This window comes from Callorhinchus milii, unplaced genomic scaffold (genome assembly GCF_018977255.1).
Source record: "Callorhinchus milii isolate IMCB2004 unplaced genomic scaffold, IMCB_Cmil_1.0 Scaffold1, whole genome shotgun sequence".
Taxonomy (NCBI): Eukaryota; Metazoa; Chordata; class Chondrichthyes; order Chimaeriformes; family Callorhinchidae; genus Callorhinchus; species Callorhinchus milii.
In genome coordinates, this window is record NW_024704742.1 from 51,437,507 (window position 1) to 51,453,546 (window position 16,040).

Here is a 16,040-nt window from a genome sequence, read left to right on the forward strand (position 1 = left end):
ATTTACTGTAAAGTGAGGTGATTGTATTTTGTAGGCAAAATAAACAGCGAGTATGTCTTATTCAAAATTAAAATTATTCGTCCAGAAACTTAAGAAAGTAACATATGAAATAATTATTTACCCAAAGCAAAATATTCTCAGTATTAGATGCTCCCTCGGCCATGGTGCTAGGATGTTACATGGAAAAGCTGGGATGGATTCACTGAGCGAAGGAAAGAAAGAAGGGAGTTTTGACCAATCAGAGCTGCCCAACCTTGGGCAAGGTTCAGTCCCATGAATGCAGTGATTTTCACACATACAGAACTTTCCCAGGTCGGACAATTCTGGATCAACTTTTCAAGCCAAATGTGCCATTCCCACTAAACTCAAGGAATTGCTCTAGAATCGATAATGCAGCCTTGAAGAACAGCTCCCCAGATCGGCCTATTCAGGAGAGACAGATGCTAGGGATTGTTTTGAAGCGTGAATTTCTCACTTCAGATAAAGAATAATTTTACAAACATCTTATTTGTTTAATTCTAGAGGGAGTACTTGGAACAAAAAGTAATCTCTCTAGACGTTATTCCCCTTTATATAATTAGGCACTCAGAGTGTCTATAATGACCTAGTTACACATTAGTTATACTGCATTAAAACAGAAAATATTCCACATTAAATTGAGAAACACATTGTTGTCATTCTATTCAACCCTCATTTTTGGTGACTGGCTGAGATTCCTAGCGTGTGAAACCACAGGGATTTTCGGACGTTTGGCAACCTGTGTTTCGGTTTTTCACCTGAACGCGGAAAAGTGTTCCATCCGCACACATGCAGAGTTTGTAGCGCTCCCAGCTGTTGTCCACCAAAAGCTCACCAGTCGCTGAGTGCGGGAGCCGTGAAGTGATGAGCATCACAGTCCCATTGAGAATAATGCTGTTTTCCTAAAAGTGGAAGACAAAATTGAACTTTGTTAAACATCAACACCTGAATTGGGACTCTTGTGGAAGAAAATATTAATAGACACAGTTTCACACACTTATCTCTGCAAACTTTCATGTAATTTGTGGCACAAAGCAATAGGACACACTTTACCTTTGGGGCTTGTTCAAATTTATGCAGTATGGCATTTTTTAAATGAGTTTGAATATTGAACACTTTCTACCTTCTGATGAATAGACTACCCAGTCTGGCCTGGACTGGCACGCTGCTCCGTGTGAAGAGCGCTATATAAATGGAAGTTGTTGTTCTTGGTCCTTACATGTTCATTCCAAACACTGAGACATGACTTTTCAGGACTCATAGAAGCAAGTCGGCCAGTCAGCCCCTCAAGCCTGTTCAGCCATTCTATAAGATCATGACTGATTTGTACCTCAACTCTAATTACCCGCCCTTACCCCATATTCCTTAATACCCTTACCTAATAAATATCTATCCAAAATAAATATATTGGCATTGGGAACCTGAGACTCCTCCTCAGGTTCCCAACCCCAATACTGAAAACAATACAACCTGCCTTACAAAAGTTTAATTCAATTTCTCAGACTCTCAACTTATCCTCAAGCTTAGACTACCAGTGGGTACACAACTGAATTCCAGGATTCTTGGGCTAACTTTCTTCCAAGTTTTCAACTAAAATAATGGGATTATAATTCAAGCCTAAACTATAAATATACTAAAATACAATGGAGTGACAAATGTTATGTTAGTACATCAAATCTGTAAGGAAACATCGCAATTTCAGTTGTTAATTATTGAGTGATTTACAATACAATACAATTTACATTTATACAGCACATTTCCCATCAGGAGGATATCTGAAAGCACTTAACAGTGAACACCCATTCCCGACTGACTCATTGGGTCTGAAACTGGTCCAAAGCCTCTGATGTGTCTGCTGTCACAGTGAGTAGCATTACAGTGCTGCTTTACCGAATGCCAGACTAATAGATAGCACATTAAATATTGTGAAACTCGTCTTTACAGCTTAAATTTCACTTTATAAAAAAATATTACTGCTTGCCCTCAATGGTGACAGTTTATCATGGTCCGTTACAATAAACAGAACCCATGTAAAGCAGTTTTCACTTTGCTAGGGAGCATGGCTAACAACATAGACAGACATATATGCCGGATTCTAAATGAATCAGAAAAATCAATGGTGCAACCTTATTCATAAGGTTTTAATAATCAATAGCTACTCCCATGGAATTTTTGTCTTAGCTTGTAAGACCATCCTGTCTAGAAATTTAAGGCTGTGAAGAATAAAGAAAAATTCTTAAAATTCAGCTTTAACTTGGAAATTGGTTCTTTTTAAGAACTATGAATAAATGTCTAAATTAAAATTTAATTTAAGAATTTTTCACAATTGATGTCTTAAATTTTAAGACAAAATAACAATAATCCTTGCATTTGATACAGCGCCTTACCTACCACGTCTTCGAAACACCTCAAAGCTCTTCACAGAGTTGAATTGACTGCATATTTTTGTGGGAGAAACGCAGCAGCCAATTGCCCAGCGGAAAAGTGATCTACCAATCAACTAACAACCAGGTTCCTACTTACTGCTAGGTAAACAGAGGTGTGTGGAGTAAGGAAACTTGCCCAACATTTCGCCCTGCCCAGGAATCAAACCCAGCTTCTCTCTCTTGCGAAGCAAGTGTTCTAGGACAGGACTGCAGACTAATACTAGAAGACTTTTCGGGTCTCAGGCCCTTATGTGTTTAGAGACAAAGAATACTGCTCCAGTGTTCATTCAAGATATGATCACAGGACTAACAACATTTTAAAAGTTCACTTAACTGTATTGCTTTCAAAGAACAAAGATGGTGTAGATGGGAGCAGGAAAAGAGAAGCTAGAATATAGTGAAAAAAGCTAGCATATAGCGAAAAGATTCTGAGCCCTGCTTATGAATTCAAGGTAGACGAGCTGAGTGCTACCAAAGAACTTTGTACTCACAGCCTTTAGTTCCATATTACCCCTCATCCGAAACTCAATGGTTTTTCCCATGATGTACACCCCTTCATTTCCACGCACAATGGCGTTTTCAGTAGCATGAATCTGAAGATCGGTGGTATGACTGCTGGTTATCTAGAAAGAACAACTAGAATTATTGACAGTCATTTACACCAAGCATTTTTGTTCAACTGCACAAATGTCTACATTTCTATCATATTTATAGTTGTGTGGAAATTCTAATGGCAATATTTACCACTTTCTGCTTTTTATCAGAGGGCAATACTGATGTTATGTAGCAAGATATACAAAGAATCTAAACTGATAACATTAATCAGAGCTCCAACAGGCAATCTATAGAGTGAGAACTGAATCCCCTTTCTCACTTTAATAATTAATTCCTACAAATAGATATGGATACATATCTATAGTTACTGCTATTCATGGTACAGACCATATCGAATGAATGACAACTGTCTTGTGAAAATAAACATGTTGCACAACACAGCTATATATACATACATGTGATATCATGAGCCTTGCTTCTTGAATGCCACACCCACTGAACACATATAAATACATGGATCTGAGACCAGGATTGCTGCAGAAATATTTCTAGAGCATGTGTATAATTTCAAGGGTAAATTGAATTAATATTAGTAACCTTCTAAAATCCTACCAATCTACCTGCTCCCTCCTGCTCCCTCCGCTTGGCAGGCACTGACTTGCTTCACGTCCCCCACCCTGCCACAACCATCATCAGCGGGCAGGCTTTCAGCCTTTCTGCTTCCACTGTCTGGAATTCCATCCTGGAGTCCCTTCACCTCGCCTCCTTTAAGTTTAATCCTAATTTGTAAAATTATTTAAATTTTAATTCTTGCAGATATTAAGGATCCTATGGCACTATTTTCTCCATTTGTCCTGGCTAATATTCCTCCTGCCCTGTATAGCAAATTGTCAATTGTTTCATTGCTGTTTGTGGGAAATTGCCAGTTCAAATTAATTATCATAGTAACCTATACAATAGTCACTCGACTGCAAGAAAAATTGTGTAAAATGCTTTGAAAGTTTAAACACAATAAAGTGCTAAATAAAAAGGGTATCAGGAAATCATGGTTCACATGGAGAAAAATACCAGAGAAAACCCGCAAGACCTATTTCTGGGTTGTAATGCTCTATAGTAAAATGCAAGAATCATTGTTTCTGAAGTCCAAGAAGTGAGTAAAATAAGTTTTGTATTAAATCCAAGACAGGCACAGAAAAGTTCAAACATGTGGACTAATAAGGAAAGCTGTGTCACCTGAGAAGGACAGTCAAGTTGATTCGAAACTTGCTCTAGTTATGTGAGGTGTGTTAAAGAGTTAAGGAAATCCTTTACAAAATATAAAACCCAGTGATAAGATAGGGGAGAGAGAGAGAAAAGCAACCTATTCTCTAATCTCATTCAGAAATTGTTTACACTAACCCTTTCTGTAGATGCTTTCTGTACATTCAGCGTCTTCACCCCTTTAGGCAAATGGAACTCATGGGTTTCATAGTCGGTGCTGAACACAGTTTTCTGGGTTCGAGGATCAACAAAAGACATGCCAATGTCACTGGTGATAGATGTTTTGTCCTTCTCCACACTTAGCTTGGTTGTTCCCTGCTGAAATACCACCTGAAAGAGGACGGAACAACAAAGAGAATGATAAGAAATCCACGTTTCACATTAACACGTAATACACAAGACAGGGTGGCAGAAAAGCTTGAAGAAAATCCTCCCAGGTTACATTTTTTGCACTAGGAATAAAACAGCAGGTAAGTCATCCCAGGCTGCTCTCATCAACTTCACAATGGCTGGATCAAGCCCATCCCCCATCTCAGACCCAGAATAGTACTTCAGAAATTGTATAAATATTTATACAAATATAAAACTATATATGAAACAATATGATTTCTCATTTTTTTTAAACAAAACAAGTTTAAGAGAATTCCACACCTTTCTGAGATGACAACAAAACAGACACTTCACAGTAAAACTTGTTAAACTCTTTGAGATGTTTCACTCACGTGATAAGGTGCCATGTCAAATTCAAGCACTATTATCATTATAACATTACATATTTGGGCATCACTATTGTACACAGGAAGTTAATAGTTAATTAAACCTGTACATTTTTATACAAGTCGTCTTTTAGATTGCTCATCTTCCTGCTTAGAGCATGGTTTGGGACTAGTAAAATGAAATAAGTCCACTCCTACTATTAGTTGCAAAAAATTGTCATATTCTCACATAATAAGCAGCTGATAACAATTTACACAAATTCTATAATAAACAGGAAACATATCCAACATTACTTATGTTTCTATCGATATGGGGATGTAACAACACTATCTGCTACTTTGAATGAATATGGATTCATATGGTACTAACCATCTCCTAGATACAAGGTGAAGAGCAGCAGAGGGAACAGGCAATCTTCACCAGTGTCTCTGAACCTTTTTGAAACAAGCAAATTAGCTCAGTTTCTTCTTAAAATGTGGGCAGAACTTTAGTACATGAGCCTGTCAAGTTGCTCGTTCTTAAAGATATCCTTGGTGTGGCCCTGCAAGAAAGTTCTCACAGTCTGGGACTTGTCCTCGCGCAGAAACACTGATCCACACAACCTAGACAGAAATGTATATGGTGCACTGTAAACTCGATTGCGTGGTTAACCATGTACTCACTGGTTGGTTGTTGCCTGTGATCAGCAGGTACTCATCTCGTCTGCCTCCCACTGTGCTCTTGTGCAAGGGATACACCACTCCCATGTCAGACACTTGCTTGAACCGCAGCAATCCTTCTTCATGAAACTCCATACTATCACAGCCATTGGGACCAATACGAATCACACCCCAGATAACAAGTGTGATCTGGAATGATAAAAAGTCAGGCTCCTTAAAACGCATGCAGAAATTAACTTAGTCCAGAATGTAACTTCTTGCTTCTGTTCTAAAAGAACATGGTGCAGACAATAAAGTAATTCACAAAATCACAAGAGAGGCTCAGATAAAGAAGGCTCTTTATCCTATTGACCTTATCCTTCCATAATAACCAACGAAACCTCCCCTCACAGCGTAAAACTGTTTCTAAAAATAATTCCAGAATCTGGCTTCAATCATCTTTCCCGGTACTCCACCCGCCTCTGTTTAACTAGCAGTAAGTAGGAACCCAGTTATTAGTCGACTGGCGGATCACTTTTCTGAGGGTAATAATTCCTTCAAAAAAATAGATCAATCACTTCAATCCATGACTGTTTGTGGGACACTGCTGTGTGCAATTGGCTGCCGTGTTTTATCCACAAAATATAGTCAATTCACTTTACAATATATTCTGTGAAGCGCTTTGAGATGTCTTGAAGAATGATAAGGCGCTATATCAAATGTAAGGATTATTATTACTACAAGTGGGACATTCTCCCATGATGAAAGGCCCATATAAGTGTAAATTATATTGTATTGTACAATTGTTACATATTAAGAATGACAATTTACTGAGTGTGATCCTGTAAATAGTTTTATCATTATATAAAATGTTAACAAGTAATTTCAACTACATGGTACTCCTTATAGTTATTGAATCTCATATGAAACATTGTATTTTTCCACCATTCTTTAAGATTGGTCATACAACTCAACCCCTTCTCACCCACCCCCAACAATTGCACACGTTCACACCCAAGTTTGATTTCAAGAATATTTGCTGTCTCGCAACCGCAACAAATTACAATTGTATAGCATCTTTCACATCAGGAGGGCATTCCAAGGCGCTGGACAGTTAGGGATTTGGACCTGAGCTAACCCTAAGTTAACTAAGAAAGTTCTGCGATGTTGTTATTAGCATTTGGATTAATGTACCCTATTTTTAGCACAATCCAAAAATATTACAAATACTTACGATTAAATTAATCAACGCCAGAATAAACATGAGGACAATTACACAAATGGCAAGGTTGCCCTTACGTCCTCGGAGCCCGGTCCTGTGCAGTCTCTCTTCATCAATGGGAATATACCCGGCCTTGAAGTTGCTGTTGTGCTCCTTGTTTATATTCCTGCGATCAACAGCTTTCTCTCGCATGGAGCGACGAATGGGGCCATTTGAACTCTGCTTAAAAATCAAAAAGGATTATTATTCAAAATCCATGAACAAGCCCATTGTTCCCTTAAGAAAATGTTTTACTTTGAATCACTGAAAGCCTGAACTTAAAGTGGGTCAATAAAGAAAACTAAAATGGAAGCTTTGTTCAAAATCCAGGTTATATTCAAGATATTTTGGGCAACTCACAAAAAATAGAGGCCCAAATTCCATGTTTGTATACAAATATATGGTTGATATAAAAACTTACTTCTTTGATTGCGCAATTTTATCTTTTCAATCATCTTCACTGAATGTTTACATTATTTTAAGTTGTGGATATCATATGTAAGTGCTTTAATTTTGTGCAAGTTGTGCTATTTGTGCTGTTCACCTTCAAAGCCCCTTACTTGCTCCCCCCTACCTCTCCAACCTCCTAACCCCATATCAGCCTGTCCGCTCCCTCCACTTGGCGGACACCAGACTGCTTCAAGTCCCCCCGCACTTCCCGCTCCACCATTGGTGGTCGGGCATTCAGCATCTCTGCCCTCATACTCTGGAACTCTATCCCGCAATCCCTCTACCTCACCTCCTCTCTTGCCTCCTTCAAGTGCTGTCTGAAGACCTTCCTCTTCGACCATGACTTCGGCCATTCTCCAACCCCCAACCCCCCTGCCCTCCTCCCCTTCTGAATCCAACTCCCAGCTCAGGTCCAAAGCCCCTGGGACATCTTGGCGACATGAAGGGCGCAATACAAGTGTAATTTGTTGTTGTTGTTTAGTCAACTAAACAGTTCCACAGGTGATAGGACTTAGCAACCAAGTCCATCATTAGAAAATATCAGTACAGTGATAAGGGAAAAGATCAGTACGATGATCAGAGGTGAGGAGGACCTGACGTCCTCCCGACGTGAAAAGCGCTATATCAAATGCAAGGATTATTATTATTATTATTATTATTTTGATGTACAGATGCTGCTGTCCGGAAATGTAAGCCCCAATCACAATAAGGGAGATACAAGACACTCCTTGAAGCAAGTGTCACCTTCTTACCACCAGGAGCTGTTACAGCTCTCACACAGCAGGTCCACTCACATCACAGTAAATCAACCTCAACTTTTTATGAAACATAGTTCACAGAAATAGCAAATACTGCAACTGCAACACATCACTAAAACCTAATAATAACCAGTGACCATGGGCTGGAACTCACAGAGCTCTATAACTTGGTGAGTCTGTTTCTTTCTCTGATTCTGTCTTTGAGACTTTTTGGCGAAACGGGTGTCTAACACACGTGGATTGTTTTTACATTTAAACATCAAAATTTCCCCTTTGTCGAGGGCCTCCACCCTCTTGATTCCAACCCCCAGCTCGGATGCAAACCCTTAACAGTCGAGCGCCCTGGGACGTCCTTCCTACTTGAAGGCGCTGTACAAATGTCATTTGTTGGTGGTGGTGCTGCTAATCCTGGAAAGCTCTGGGCACAAACTGACAGGAGCCAAACTTTGGGGTCAACAGAAAATCTACTGATCTTCCTCCTAATGACTGACAGTCACAACACAGCCACAGTCACACACACAGTCACACACACACACACATAGTCACACACACACACACACAGCCACAGTCACACACACACACACAGTCACACAGCCACACACAATCACACACACACATAGTCACACACACACACAGTCACACACACACACAGTCACACACACACAGTCACACACACACACAGTCACACACACACAGTCACACACACACCAGTCACACACACAACACCACACCAGTCACACACACACAGTAACATCACCACACACCAGTCACACACACACATAGTCACACACACCACACACACACAGTCACACACACCACATCAGTCACACACACACACAGTCACACACACAGCCAGTCACACACACACACCAGTCACACACACACAGTCACACACACACAGTCACCACAACACCACACATCAGTCACACACACACAGTCACACACCACACACAGTCACACACACACAGTCACAACACACACCACCACCAGTCACACACACACAGTCACACCCCCCCCCCACAGCCACACACACACACAGTCACACACACACACACCATCACACACACACAGTCACACACACACACCAGTCATCACACACACCAGTCACAGTCACACACACACACCACAGTCACACACACACACACACCACAGTCACACACACACAGTCACACACACACACACCACACACAGTCACACACACACACAGTCACACACACACACAGTCACACACACACAGTCACACACACAGTCACACACACACACACACACAGTCACACACACACACACACACCCCATCACACAGTCACACACACACACACACACTCACACACACCCCATCACACAGTCACACACCACACACACACACCACAGTCACACACACACACACACACACAGTCACACACACCACACAGTCACACACACACAGTCACACACACAGTCACACACACACAGTCACACACACACACACACACACACACACAGTTACAGCCACAGTCACACAGACAGTCCCCCGTGTGATCGACTACAACCCTCTCACCCACACACAGAGCGACATCACTGTCCCTCTCTCCGTCCCTCTCTCTCACTGACCTGTTCACTCGCCATCTTTCTCTCTGTCTCTGAACCTCCTCTCGGCCTCCACCACCGGCCCCGCGCACAGGGAGAGAGAGAGAGAGAGAGGCGGAGCAGCGGCCCCGACACACAGGCCTCCCCGCCCGGCCAGGCCCCGCCCCCCTCACCCCGGCCCCGCCCCCCCTCGCCCCGGCCCCCGCCCCTCTCACCCCGGCCCCGCCCCCCTCACCCCGACCCCGACACACAGGCCTCCCCGCCCGCCAGGCCCCGCCCCTCACCCCGGCCCGCCCCCCTCGCCCCGGCCCCGCCCCTCTCACCCCGGCCCCGCCCCCCTCACCCCGACCCCGACACACAGGCCTCCCCGCCCGGCCAGGCCCCGCCCCTCACCCCGGCCCCGCCCCCCCTCGCCCCGGCCCCGCCCCTCTCACCCCGGCCCCGCCCCCCTCACCCGACCCCGACACACAGGCCTCCCCGCCCGCAGGCCCGCCCCCCTCACCCCGGCCCCGCCCCCCTTCACAGGCCTCCCCGCCCCGCCAGGCCACGCCCCCCCACCCCGGCCCCGCCCCCCCCACCCCGCCCCGCCCCCCTTCACAGGCCTCCCGCCCCGCCAGCCACGCCCCCCCACCCCGGCCCCGCCCCCCCCACCCCGGCCCCGCCCCCTCACAGCCTCCCCGCCCAGGCCCCGCCCCCCTTCACAGGCCTCCCCGCCCGGCCAGGCCCGCCCCCTCACCCCGGCCCCGCCCCCCCTCACCCCGGCCCCGCCCCCCTCACCCGGCCCCGCCCCCCTCACCCCGACCCCGCCCCCCCTCACCCCGGCCCCGCCCCCCCTCACCCCGGCCCCGCCCCCCCTCACCCCGGCCCCGCCCCTCACCCCCTTCCCCCGCCCCCCCTCACCCCCGACCCCGACCCCCCTCACCCTGACCCCGGCCCCGCCCCCCTCACAGGCCTCCCCGCCCCGCCCTCACCCCCCCCCCCGGGCGGCCCGATCTCAGCTGAACAGGGAGCGCCCCTGAGTTCCCCCACAGCCTCAGCACATGGTACATCCCGAGTCACAGGTCACTGAGTCTGTGCAGTAATAACACAGCAATAATACTGAGAGCACAGTAATAACAGCAATAACACTGAGAGCACAGTAATAACAGCAATAATACTGAGAGAGTACAGTAATAACAGCAATAACACTGAGAGCACAGTAATAACAGCAATAACACTGAGAGCACAGTAATAACAGCAATAATACTGAGAGCACAGTAATAACAGCAATAACACTGAGAGCACAGTAATAACAAATAATACTGAGAGCACAGTAATAACAGCAATAATACTGAGAGCACAGTAATAACAGCAATAATACTGAGAGCACAGTAATAACAGCAATAATACTGAGAGAGTACAGTAATAACAGCAATAACACTGAGAGCACAGTAATAACAGCAATAACACAGAGCACAGTAATAACAGCAATAACACTGAGAGCACAGTAATAACAGCAATAACACTGAGCACAGTAATAACAGCAATAATACTGAGAGCACAGTAATAACAGCAATAATACTGAGAGCACAGTAATAACAGCAATAACACTGAGTACAGTAATAACAGCAATAACACTGAGAGCACAGTAATAACAGCAATAATACTGAGAGCACAGTAATAACAGCAATAATACTGAGAGTACAGTAATAACAGCAATAACACTGAGAGCACAGTAATAACAGCAATAATACTGAGAGCACAGTAATAACAGCAATAATACTGAGAGCACAGTAATAACAGCAATAATACTGAGAGCACAGTAATAACAGCAATAATACTGAGAGCACAGTAATAACAGCAATAATACTGAGAGCACAGTAATAACAGCAATAATACTGAGAGCACAGTAATAACAGCAATAACACTGAGAGCACAGTAATAACCAATAATACTGAGAGCACAGTAATAACAGCAATAATACTGAGAGCACAGTAATAACAGCAATAATACTGAGAGCACAGTAATAACAGCAATAATACTGAGAGAGTACAGTAATAACAGCAATAACACTGAGAGCACAGTAATAACAGCAATAACACTGAGAGCACAGTAATAACAGCAATAACACAGAGCACAGTAATAACAGCAATAATACTGAGAGCACAGTAATAACAGCAATAATACTGAGAGCACAGTAATAACAGCAATAACACTGAGTACAGTAATAACAGCAATAACACTGAGAGCACAGTAATAACAGCAATAATACTGAGAGCACAGTAATAACAGCAATAATACTGAGAGTACAGTAATAACAGCAATAACACTGAGAGCACAGTAATAACAGCAATAACACTGAGAGCACAGTAATAACAGCAATAATACTGAGAGTACAGTAATAACAGCAATAACACTGAGAGCACAGTAATAACAGCAATAACACTGAGAGCACAGTAATAACAGCAATAATACTGAGAGCACAGTAATAACAGCAATAATACTGAGAGCACAGTAATAACAGCAATAACACTGAGAGCACAGTAATAACAGCAATAACACTGAGAGCACAGTAATAACAGCAATAATACTGAGAGCACAGTAATAACAGCAATAATACTGAGAGCACAGTAATAACAGCAATAATACTGAGAGCACAGTAATAACCAATAATACTGAGAGCACAGTAATAACAGCAATAATACTGAGAGCACAGTAATAACAGAAATAATACTGAGAGAGTACAGTAATAACAGCAATAACACTGAGAGCACAGTAATAACAGCAATAATACTGAGAGCACAGTAATAACAGCAATAATACTGAGAGCACAGTAATAACAGCAATAATACTGAGAGAGTACAGTAATAACAGCAATAACACTGAGAGCACAGTAATAACAGCAATAACACTGAGAGCACAGTAATAACAGCAATAATACTGAGAGCACAGTAATAACAGCAATAATACTGAGAGCACAGTAATAACAGCAATAACACTGAGAGCACAGTAATAACCAATAATACTGAGAGCACAGTAATAACAGCAATAATACTGAGAGCACAGTAATAACAGAAATAATACTGAGAGCACAGTAATAACAGCAATAATACTGAGAGCACAGTAATAACCAATAATACTGAGAGCACAGTAATAACAGCAATAACACTGAGAGCACAGTAATAACCAATAATACTGAGAGCACAGTAATAACAGCAATAATACTGAGAGCACAGTAATAACAGCAATAACACTGAGAGCACAGTAATAACAGCAATAATACTGAGTACAGTAATAACACAGCAATAATACTGAGAGCACAATAATAACAGCAATAATACTGAGACAGCACAGTAATAATACTGAGGGTTAGCACAGTAATAACACAGAGAGTGAGCACAGCACAGTTACTACTTTCCTGGGATAATAATCCCTGAAAAAAAAATTGGTGACTCAAACCACCACTGTTTGTGGGACACTGCGGTGAGTACTCGGCCGCTGCGTCTCTCCCACAAAACACGCGGTTAATCCATTTACAGTATATTCTGTGAAGCGCTTTGTGACGTCTCAACGACGTGATCAGGCGCTACATCAAATGCAAAGGTTATTATTATTACATGTTAGAGGCATGGATTGGGGGGGGTTTGACTGTGTTCGGGGGAGTAAGTGGCAGCAATAATCACAATAATTGGGATCACTTCAATTAGGAATTGTTTTACTCGCAGGAATTTCACGGGAAATTCTCCCTCCATCGGCTGCAGATCATCCAGAACTCACCCGACTCCACTGGTTTCCCATCACACACAGGATACAGTTCAAGATCCTGGTCCTCACTTTCAAAGCCCTCTGTGGTCTTGCTCCCCCCTCCCTCTGCAACCTCCTAACCCCCTGCCATCCTCAGGCGCCAACACCATCAGCATCCAAGGCTGCACTCTCCACCTCTCAAAGCCGTCAGGAACCTCGGTGTTCTGTTCGACCCTGAGCTGTCCTTTCTCCCCCATATCCGCACCACAACTGGCACCGCCTTCCATCACCTCCGGAACATCACCAGACTACGGCACTACCTCACCCCTCACGTGGCTGAAACCCTGGTCCACGCCTTTGTCACCTCAAGGCTGGACTACGGGAACTCTCTCCTCGCCGGCCTTCCCGGCACCTCCCTCCACAAGCTGCAGGTCATTCAGAACTCTGCAGCTCGTGTACTGTCCCGCACCAGGACCACATCACTCCCACCCTCACTCACCTCCACTGGCTCCCCATCCCCCAGAGGATTGATTTCAAGATCCTCATCCTCACCTACAAGGCCATTCACGGCCTCGCTCCCTCCTACCTCTCCAACCTACTATCCCCCTACCTACCCGCCCGTACCCTCCGTTCCTCTGGCTCCGGTCTGCTCCACATCCCCCGCCCCAACCGCCCTACTATCGGTGGCCGAGCCTTCAGCCTCTCAGCCTCGAGGCTCTGGAACTCTATCCCCAGTGCCTTCGCCGCCTCCTCCCTTTCCTCCTTCAAGGCCGGTCTCAAGACCTTTCTCTTTGACAGTGCTTTCAGCTCCCCTCTCGACTCTCTACCCCCTCCTCGCTCCCTCCCTTCCCTCCCCTCACCCTGACCATTTCCCCCCTGCTCGGGTCATGACCCAACTGTGCAGCGCCTTGGGACGTCCTCCTGACGTGAAAGGCGCTTTATAAATGGAATCTTGTTGTTGTTGTTGTTGCTTGCTCTCTCCGCTCAGCTCCTTCTTGCTTCACGTCCCCCGCCTCGCTCGCTCGCTCGCCCCACTATCGGCAGCCGGGCCTTCCGCCGCTCTGCCCCCCCCCCCCCCCCCCCGGTCTGGAACTCCATCCCGCAGCCCCTCCGCCTCGCCCCCTTCCTCGCCACCTTCAAGACCCACCTCAAGAACCCCTCCTCTTTCGATCTCCCTGCCTGCCTCCCCCCCACCTTTCCCCAGCCACCGACCTCCGCCCTCCCCCACCCGGACCAGCTTGGGTCGGTAACTCTGTCTGCGCGGCGCCTTGGGACGCCCTTGGCAGACGTCATGTTGTTGTTGTTGTTGCAGTGCTGTGGGCTGGGCTGGCTATTGGGCTGGGCTGGTGGGCTGGGCTGGTGGGCTGGGGTGGTGGGCTGGGGTGGTGGGCTGTGCTGGGCTGGTGGGCTGGGCTGGTGGGCTGTGCTGTGCTGGCCTGTGGGCTGTGCTGTGCTGGCCTGTGTGCTGTGCTGGGCTGGTGGGCTGTGCTGTGCTGTGCTGGCCTGTGTGCTGGGCTGGCCTGTGTGCTGTGCTGGCCTGCGTGCTGTGCTGGGCTGTGTGCTGTGCTGTGCTGGCCTGTGTGCTGTGCTGGCCTGTGTGCTGTGCTGGGCTGCTGTGCTGGTGTGCTGTGCTGGGCTGTGTGCTGTGCTGTGCTGTGCTGGCCTGTGTGCTGTGCTGGCCTGTGTGCTGGGCTGTGTGCTGTGCTGGGCTGTGCTGGTGGCTGGCCTGTGTGCTGTGCTGGGCTGTGCTGGTGGCTGGCCTGTGTGCTGTGCTGGGCTGTGTGCTGTGCTGGGCTGTGCTGGTGGCTGGCCTGTGTGCTGTGCTGGGCTGTGCTGGTGGCTGGCCTGTGTGCTGTGCTGGGCTGTGCTGGTGGCTGGCCTGTGTGCTGTGCTGGCCTGTGTGCTGTGCTGGCCTGTGTGCTGGCCTGTGTGCTGTGCTGGGCTGTGCTGTGCTGGCCTGTGTGCTGTGCTGGGCTGTGCTGGTGGCTGGCCTGTGTGCTGTGCTGGGCTGTGTGCTGTGCTGGCCTGTGCGCTGTGCTGTGCTGGGCTGTGTGCTGTGCTGTGCTGGCCTGTGTGCTGTGCTGGCCTGTGCGCTGTGCTGTGCTGTGCTGGTGGCTGGCCTGTGTGCTGTGTGCTGTGCTGTGCTGTGCTGGGCTGTGCTGGTGGCTGGCCTGTGTGCTGTGCTGTGTGCTGTGCTGTGTGCTGTGCTGGGCTGTGCTGGTGGCTGGCCTGTGTGCTGTGCTGGCCTGTGTGCTGTGCTGTGCTGGGCTGGGCTGTGCTGGTGGCTGGCCTGTGTGCTGTGCTGGGCTGTGCTGTGCTGGCCTGTGTGCTGTGCTGGCCTGTGCGCTGTGCTGTGCTGGGCTGTGCTGTGCTGGGCTGTGCTGGTGGCTGGCCTGTGTGCTGTGCTGGGCTGTGTGCTGTGCTGGCCTGTGCGCTGTGCTGTGCTGGGCTGTGTGCTGTGCTGTGCTGGCCTGTGTGCTGTGCTGGCCTGTGCGCTGTGCTGTGCTGGTGGCTGGCCTGTGTGCTGTGTGCTGTGCTGTGCTGTGCTGGGCTGTGCTGGTGGCTGGCCTGTGTGCTGTGCTGTGCTGTGTGCTGTGCTGTGTGCTGTGCTGGGCTGTGCTGGTGGCTGGCCTGTGTGCTGTGCTGTGCTGTGTGCTGTGCTGTGTGC

At 46.5% G+C, this 16,040-nt stretch overlaps 1 protein-coding gene across 2 annotated transcripts; it reads right to left on the bottom strand.

Moving 5' to 3' along the window:
- Positions 1-29: 29 nt before the first annotated feature.
- Positions 30-9,811, bottom strand: sgcb (sarcoglycan, beta (dystrophin-associated glycoprotein)). 2 transcript variants are annotated; one of them, XM_042337319.1, is made up of 6 exons: positions 9,674-9,811; positions 6,849-7,055; positions 5,639-5,824; positions 4,398-4,589; positions 2,936-3,067; positions 30-920 (listed from the first exon to the last, which is right to left on the bottom strand). In XM_042337319.1, exons 1-6 carry the CDS (start codon positions 9,686-9,688, stop codon positions 717-719), a joined length of 936 nt encoding a protein of 311 aa, XP_042193253.1. In that variant the 5' UTR covers positions 9,689-9,811; the 3' UTR covers positions 30-716. The 2 variants fall into 2 exon arrangements, with proteins under 2 accessions (XP_042193253.1, XP_042193246.1); XM_042337312.1 differs by having other exon boundaries at positions 6,849-7,058.
- Positions 9,812-16,040: the final 6,229 nt, after the last annotated feature.

What these genes read in the sequence shown, in the direction of transcription:
- sgcb (XM_042337312.1), bottom strand. An exon ending in TGGCGTTGATTAATTTAATC is followed by an intron (nt 5,825 to 6,848) that starts GTAAGTATTTGT and finishes TTATCATTCCAG; the next exon opens with ATCACACTTGTTATCTGGGG. An exon ending in GTAATATGGAACTAAAGGCT is followed by an intron (nt 921 to 2,935) that starts GTGAGTACAAAG and finishes TTCCACTTTTAG; the next exon opens with GAAAACAGCATTATTCTCAA.